Raw genomic sequence first — 8712 nt, forward strand, 5'->3', positions numbered from 1 at the left:
ACGCGAGCACCTAGGGGGACGCGAGCACCTAGGGGGCGGGCGGTCTCCAGGCACCTCAGCCCGAGGCTGCCTGCCCAGGCTAAGCTGCACCGGTTGGGAAATGGGGAATCATGTAAAGCACTCGCCTTCCCAAACATGCCTGGGTCTGAAACTTCTACCGTCTCTCTTCCTACCCCTCTCACCAGCCCCGGCTCCTATTCCTTCCGGGCCCCTAAAAGAGGCTGCTACGACCCGAGGGGAGAGGCTTGGGAGCCCAGAGCCGGGCAGCGAGAGCTCAGGGCAAGTTTCGAGCAACAGGTCGGCGGGAGCCGAAGGGCACCTGGTCCCTGGACGTCGTGATCTCTTGAGCAGATCTTGGTCCCCTGGCTCAGACTCCTCTACGGGTGCCGCTGAGGCTGCTCCCCGGGTACCTTTGCGGGACAGGATAAATGTTTGATTTGTTTCTCCCAGGTAGAGAAGCTTCTCTCCAAAGAGAGCCCCGGGCTTCTATACTCTGCAGAGATCGGGCTGGTGGCCGCGGAGGCCGGGAGGGCAGGGCCGGGGGTCAGATCTCGCTTGCAGGTTCCACTGTTCGCGTGCCAGGCGCCGCTGCCACTGCTGCTGCCTCTGCCTCGGAGTAGAGACAAGCCCTTCTCTGGTACTTAGAGAAAAGTTGCGGAGGAGGGAAGGAAAAGGAATTTGGCAACTGCGCTGAGCTCCCGTAGGAAAGCCCTTGGGAGCCGGTTCTCCCTTCCCGGGCTCCTGTCCTTTCAGAGAATTGCAAATAACTGGGGAAAGACGGACTTTGAGGTTGATGAGAGTAGGGGAAGAACTGACGGGAGCTGTAGCTGCTGTTTAGCGACCTAGTGCTCCCTGTTTGGCATGATGAGAAACCCCAGGATATCAGCTTACATTTAGCGAGGGGTCTTAAGGAAGAAAACTGTCCTGGGAGTTTTAATTTCAGCCCCAACAGTATCTAGAGTCTTTTTAAATTCCAAATTCACAGTTCACAGTTGTATGCAAAGCTACAATGTGCAGGGGGCACAGGTTAAGTGGTGCTGCAGGATGTGCCAGGGAAAGCACGAGGTGACATCTGTATTCCTTGCTTAATTTTTCCTAACTAATGCACTCTCCAGCTGGCCAAAGACAGAGAATGCCTCTCTAGGGGCTTAGTATTTGATAGCCATAATTTTTGAAGAATTAAGTAGCCCCATGTGGGGTTTCAGTGCAGTATTTTCCATCTTGATGGAAATAAAGTCTAGCACCACCCCTAGTTTGTATTTCAACACTTTAATTAAATGTTGGAATACTATGGGCATTGCACTATCCTCTATACAGGCTGTTCTTTTCAATGACCTTTCCATCAATTAGAAGAGGAAAAGGGTTTGTTCTTCTGTTCAGTGAGCCCTGCATCTTAGAGACAAGAAGACACATTTGGTTATAAATCTTGATGTACCTGGATGCTCCAATTACAAATACAGAGTCAACATCCAGTCTTACAGGTAGCCGACACTCATTAGCTATTTTCATTATTGCTAGTGAATTATGCTACTTGTATCTGAATCAGGAAGTTACCACTAAGCACCTCAAATTATTTTAATTGTGCTTGAAAAAAATTTCCTTGCAAAGCCTCTGTTGGGGATTATTGCACAGCTGGTGACTTGTTGAAAGACCATCTATCATCAGGTCACAAAAAAATCTGATGCTTAGTTGGAAGAAGGCAAAATCTCAGAATGAAATTACACACGTACATGTATTTTAAGTTAGGTGTTGACGCTGATACATCTGCTTGACTGTCGCTACGTTCTGGTATGTTGCCCAGAGGTAATAGGACATTTTTAGGGAATTATGCAAGAGGCTTGCAAGTGTGTTAATATGGGCAAGAATGCAGTGTTTGAAAGAGATAGTAGCAGATTGCCATTGATATATGAGAAGTATATCTTTTTAGGGACATCTTATTATTGCCGAATGCCACTTACAGGCGTATTTCTTGGAGAGAAATGGAAGAAACCTTAGTTATTTTAACATCCATCCTCCATCCCAATCCCTCTTTCTCATAGAAAGAGATTTACCCATGTGACATTGCAAATTTAGCTTAAGAGGTCACTTATTAAAATTTACAGTTAATTTTATAACCAATAGAACTAGGCTGAATGTTTTGGAATACAAAATGCATTGTTGCTTTCTTGGAAACAGTTTCTACTTTCACTTTTGAACCTTGAACTTCAAATAAAGAGCAGATGATTGATAGGAGGTTAATGGACAGCCCTGGCAGGAACAGGGAAAGCCACCTATTTCATAGTTTATCCTTCTTTATGCTCTCCTCTTTGGCAGCCCCCAAGGGCTGACTCATTGCCACATTATTGTAATTAAGGCCTAGCTGGCATAGGAATGAAAAAAAAATGGCCACAGATCTTAGGAGAGGGGCGGCTCAGAGAAGGGCCAGGCATTCAGATCACTTTTTGTACCAGCTATTCAGTGTCAAGGATTGTGTTACATGGTGGAGGGGGTACCCATGCCTCTGAGGTGTGTCCAGGGATGCTGCGGAGAGCTCACCGATGCTGATTGGCTGGCTTGGAAACGTCACCTCTGGACATTGCAAAGGCTTGTAGAAGGTGGGAATGTAAACACATGGCAGATGCCTTTTATCCATTTCTCAAGGTAAAGCTAATATTTATAAGCCCTCAAATGTTAGCTCGATGTTTCCAGAGCCATTGGGCCTTGCTGGAAATTGAGACATGAATACAAAGTAGTTACTTTATTTATTCTTATATCATTTAAAAGACAGAAGAACCTTCCGATATTCAAGTCAATTTTCCAAATCAGTTAAGAGGAAAGAAATAGAACTAGATGTTTTATTTTCTATGATTTCTTAAGCTAGTTGCCAAGAATGAATGAATGAACAAAAGAAAAAAAGGAAAGAAAGAGGAAGGAAGGAATGAAGGAAGGAGGGAAAGAAGGAAGAGGAGAGGAAGAGAGTGAGAGGAAGAAAATTCATTTTAGTTACAGAAGAAAATATAATAACTTATTGTTATTTGTTATTTTTATTTGTAGATCCTGGTGAATGTGGGTAATTTTTTCACATTGGAGTCTGTCTTTGTAGCACCAAGAAAAGGAATTTACAGTTTCAGTTTTCACGTGATTAAAGTCTACCAGAGCCAAACTATCCAGGTGTGTGTTTTGACCCCTTCCATTCATACTCCCAACCAACTGTGCTTATCTTTAGTGGGTTATGTATTTAAATATTCATCCAAAGTTGCCTTTCCACAATAGACATAAACAGCCATCTTTATCATTTATTTTAAAACCTTAATTTCTAATTTTTTTATTTGTAACATCCATTAAGATGTGACAGAAAGCATATAGAAAATAAACAATTGAAGTTATTACCTTAATAACAATCAAACATTTTTTAAAATCCACGGTTTAGTAAAATTCAGTGACACAAATCTCTTTGTAAGATCATGCTTTCATTTAATGCATGTACAAAAATTATTTGAATTTGTAAGGAAAAAAACTTGTAAGACGGGTAGAGCTTTTCAAGTACATACTAAATAAAGAAAACATTTGCTATTTTTTAAAATTATGAGATACAGCTAATGAGTAAGAATAAGTCTATGAAGGAGCAACTATTCAAAATACTTTTTAAAGAAAGGGTGTTCTATGCATATGCTTGAGTTTATCCTCAGTTACTCTGATGCTAGTGAATTCTTACCAATTGCAGTTCCACAGTTAAAAATATATTTTGTATTCTGCTTTCTAAGACAATGGGCTTGACCTTACACTCAAAAGCTGCAGTGGAGCTAGTTCTGACAATATTCCAAAATGCTAATACCAAATGACACAAATACATGTGTATGGAATTCTAGGATAACCTTTTATCTTATGCTCAGTATTTATGTTATACATTATGTCAATGTGAATGATAGATTACTCACTTATCTATTAATACTTTTACATGTCCTAGTAAATGGATGAATGGATCAGCCTCAGATTTAAGTTATTCCATATGACTTTTAACCTAAAAAAAAGTCTAGAAAATAAACTTACTTCCATGGAAAAGCTTTTCCCAGCCTCCAGTATTTAGAAATGTATGCAGTGCTTGACACAGTGTAATCAAAATTGTAGAATAGCAAATAGTTAATACAGTTTTGAGTTGATTCTAATTATCACTAAAATCTCTAGTGATAGTGGTGATTATTATTTTTTATTTTTTGGTTTTCCTCTGAGATAGGGTCTTATTCTTTCACCCAGGCTGGAATGCAGTGGCACAACCATTGTTCACTGCAACCTCAAACCCCTGAGTTCAAGCGATCCTCCTGCCTCAGCCTTTTGAGAAGCTAGGACTACAGGTGCATGTGACCAACCAGGCTAATTTTTAAATTTGTTGTTTTGTTTGTTTTAGAGATGGGGTCCTGCTATGTTGCCCAGACTGGTCTTGAACTCCTAGCTTCAAGTGATCCTCCTGCCTTGGTCTCCCAAAGTGTTGTAATTACAAGCATGAGTCACTATGCCTGGCCTGATGATTATTTTTAATGCTTGTTTCCTATCAGGGAAAACAGAAAAAGAAATCAACACACACACACACACGTATACACACACTTCATTATTTCAAATGATTTTCAGTAGTATGCATGTTACAGCTGCACTAAAACTCGCAAGGATGTTGGTAGGATTGGGTTGTATCTGGGTTTCTTAGGTCAGTGGGCACAAGGTCTCTTTTACAAATGTACTGGGAAGCCACAAGCCTGCTTTATTTCCAAAAGATTGTTGTTGGGTGGAAGAGGTAAGTAAAGCAGTAAGCTTAATTTATGTGCTGAAGGGAAGCTAGTTTTCACTAGGTTGCTCTCCATAGATGTTATTCTTTTGTAGGAATTTGAGGAAATTCCAATGAGAAAAAAAAATTTTAAATCAGTTCAGCAGACATGCAAAGTATGGCCCCCACAATTGGCTAATTTGAAAGGAAGGGAATATATTTCCTGAACATCAGGTATTTTACTGGGACTGTCATCTTAGACATTATTTATTCTCCCCAGTAGATGTTTTGACTTTAAAGAGAACTTTTCAATTATTATTATTTTTCTTCTTCTAGGTTAACTTGATGTTAAATGGAAAACCAGTAATATCTGCCTTTGCGGGGGACAAAGATGTTACTCGTGAAGCTGCCACTAATGGTGTCCTACTCTACTTAGATAAAGAGGATAAGGTTTACCTAAAACTGGAGAAAGGTAATTTGGTTGGAGGCTGGCAGTATTCCACATTTTCGGGCTTTCTGGTGTTCCCCCTATAGGATTCAATTTCTCCGTGATATTTATCCAGGTGAGGGATGACCCACTCCTGAGTTACTGGAAGATCATTTTTTCATCATTGGATTGATGTCTTTTATTGGTTTCTCATGGGTGGATATGGATTCTAAGGATTCTAGGCCTGTCTGAACCAATACAAAATTTTACAGATTATTTGTGTGTGTCTGTTTCAGTATATTTGGATTGGGACTCTAAGCAGATAATACCTATGCTTAAATGTAACAGTCAAAAGCTGTCTGCAAGATTTACTCTGAATTTCATTTCCCGGGATTACTGAATTTGTTACAGATGTGGAATTTTATTTGTTTAGTTTTAAAAGACTGGCAACTGGGTCTAAGCATTAGAAAACTCTAAAGTTCTGACTTCAATCAACGGTTAGTGTGATACTGCCAAAGAACTGTATGCTGTGTATTGATTATATTTGTTTTTATTCCTTTGGAATTAGTTTGTTTGGTTCTTGTAAAAAACTGGGAATTTTTTTTTTCAGTAACTGGCATTATGTGTTCTCTTAAAATAAGGTAATGAATGGCTTGCCCACAAATTTACCTTGACAATGATATCATCAACATGACTTATCTCAAAAAAAAAAAGAATGCTTCATAGTTGTATTTTAATTATATATGTGAAAGAGTCATATTTTCCAAATTATATTTTCTAAGAGGAAGAACGGATCATAAATCTGACAAGGAAAAAGTTGCTTACCCGAAATCTAAGTGCTCAATCCCCGAGCCTCGGCAAAATAGCTCCCCTCCGAGGGAAATCTTATACTTTATTGCTCAACTTTAATTAAAATGATTGATAATAACCACTTTATTAAAAACCTAAGGTTTTTTTTTCCTTAGACATGACCACTTTATTAACTGGTGGTGGGATGCTGTTGTTTCTAATTATACCTATTTTTCAAGCCTTCTGTTGTATTTGTAGTATCATCTGGTTTTGCCTTAACTCTTTAAATTGTATATATTTATCTGTTTAGCTAATATTAAATTCAAATATCCCATATCTAAATTTAGTGCAATATCTTATTTTGTCTTTTGTATAGGTCATATGAATTCATAAAATTATTTATGTCTGTTATAGAATAAAGATTAATATATGTTAGTTGAATTGCTTTTTTTCTTTCTGTTTTGGAAGTATGTATTCTACATGATTTATTTCCTCTTACTTTGTCTCTTCCCAACCCTTTCTTCCTTCTTTGCTCCTTTTTCTTTCTTACTTCCTTCTTGCCTTCCTTTCATCCTCTCATTTCTTTTTTCCTGAAGTTTAAGAAAAGCTTTCTGAATTTTCAGGTAATGTCTTCTGAGCTGATATAGGAAATCTTTACTGTGTTTAATTTGTTCAAATGTAGGAATTGGAAGCTTGCCAAAAGAGAATCAATGAACTTAGTAAACTCTTCTTTCAGAAGGGCTGATTGTTAAAAAGTTAAAAAAGATCCCCTAAAATATCAGGAGGATGCTCAAGGTATGAATGAGTAGTGATGAGTTTAAAGACCAATATTTTCATACTGAAGATTTGAGGAAAAGTTCTGCCCTTTTTTCAACACTAAAAGACAAACAGAGGATCACAGGCCTCTTCTTAGGAGGAATTATTATTACACCTGCCTTGTTTGGAGATTTGGCTCAATTTCCTGGTCTTTAGTCCATTAAAACAATTTTGGGGGGTGGGGCAGGAGGCTTTTGTACTTAGTGGCAACAAGCAAGGTGTTACAGGGAGACACATGCAGGCATGTCTTCCAGTATAATGGTGTTAATTGCCAAGTCAAAATATTCATTCATCACCAGGAAGACTCCTCTTTCTCTGAAAAAAATTATCTGCAGATGCTGGCAATGGATCCTCAATGTTTTGCTTGGCAAGTTGTCTTCTGCTGGCTTCCTGTCAAAAACCTTTCCTCCTGTGTGATTTTATAATGTAAAAAAAAAAAAAAAAAAAGTATTGTGCAGAGAAACTAAATAAAAGGGGCATTTTCTAAATGTGAGTGGAATTCTCTTTAAATGGACCTGCTCTAATGTAGACTTGTACCAGGTTCTCTGTGTGCAGAATTTGTATGTATGCATCGCAACGGGTGAATCCTGCTTGAATAAATACAGTTGGCCCTCTATGTCCACAGGTTCTGCATCTGAGATTCAACCAACTGAATATCAAAAATATTTGGGGAAAAAAATAAAAACAATGTAACAGTAAAATAGTACAAATAAAATCAACATAGTATAACAACTATTTACACAGCAGTACATTGTATTAGGCATTATAAGTAATCTAGAGATGATTTAAAGTATAATTTACATAGACTATGTGCACATAATACTATGCCATTTTCTATAAGGGATTTGAGCATCTGCAGATTTTGGTGACCTCAGGGGGTTCTGGAACTAATTCCCCGCAGGTACCAAAGGATGGCTGTAGACTATCAGTCATTGTTTTGGCAAAATGGCCCCAAAGTATTTACCAACAGAAACCTATGATGAGAGAGAGAAAGTATGGTGATTATCAAAACAGATCAATACAGAATTGTTTTTTATAAACATGATTGTGGCCATCCTTTGGGGTTTGCCCTTTTTTAATTGATTTTTTTCTGAACATAAAAGAAAATTGGCAAAGGGCTTGTCTCTAATTCCTAAGCTTTAGTGTACATATTTTTAAACACAAAATCCATTTGAAACTTTCAAGAGAACTCCATTTGAAAAGGCACTGGGGCCGTGGCTATAAAATGTGGAAGGAAACCTGCCTTAGTGTGTCCCAGGTGGAGAGATGAAGTGAGAATGAGATCCTGAGATACACACTCTAAGCTGGTTCCAGAAAGTGAGAGCCACCACTGAACACAGTGGCTGGAAAAGATAAGACAGAGGGAGAGAGTAAAAGCTACAAGGGCCGCGCGCGGTGGCTCACCCTGTAATCCCAGCACTTTGGGAGGCCGAGGCGGCGGATCACGAGGTCGGGAGATCCAGATCACGGTGAAACCCCGTCTCTACTAAAGACACAAAAAATTAGCCGGGCGTGGCGGCGGGCGCCTGTAGTCCCGGCTACTTGGGAGGCTGAGGCAGGAGAATGGTGTGAACCCGGGAGGCGGAGCTTGCAGTGAGCCGAGATCTCGCCACTGCACTCCACACTCCAGCCTAGGCGACGGAGCAAGACTCCGTCTCAAGAAAAAGCCACAAGGCACAGGATTTGGCCAGGATGCATGGATTTTGGACAGACATAGGATAGAATCCTACATTATTTATTTGCCAGCTCTGTGACCTTGGGCAGGTTCCTTCATCTCTCTGAGCTTTAGTTACTTCATTTGCAAACAGCAGGTAGTTGGTGGTTACCATGAAATAAGACATGTGAAGGGCACACAGTAGAAACTCAACTAAGGGCCTACTGTGATTACTAAAATTTAGAGGTCTCATACGGGCCAAGCAGGAAATAGACCTGCAGGAAGGCATTA

General features: G+C 39.6%; 1 protein-coding gene across 1 annotated transcript in view; it reads left to right on the forward strand.

Annotated features, from left to right (window-relative positions):
- The window catches only part of CBLN4 (cerebellin 4 precursor), an 8300-nt gene extending 1914 nt beyond the window's left edge, over positions 1-6386 (forward strand). The window contains exons 2-3 of the mRNA XM_017870343.1: positions 3034-3150; positions 5072-6386. Of these exons, the coding sequence (XP_017725832.1) occupies positions 3034-3150; positions 5072-5269 (315 nt within the window). The 3' untranslated portion in view covers positions 5270-6386. The remainder of the gene's footprint in view (positions 1-3033; positions 3151-5071) is intronic.
- The last annotated feature ends 2326 nt before the right edge of the window (positions 6387-8712 follow it).

Source organism: Rhinopithecus bieti, unplaced genomic scaffold (genome assembly GCF_001698545.2).
Source record: "Rhinopithecus bieti isolate Rb0 unplaced genomic scaffold, ASM169854v2 scaffold_5179, whole genome shotgun sequence".
NCBI classification, from domain to species: domain Eukaryota; kingdom Metazoa; phylum Chordata; class Mammalia; order Primates; family Cercopithecidae; genus Rhinopithecus; species Rhinopithecus bieti.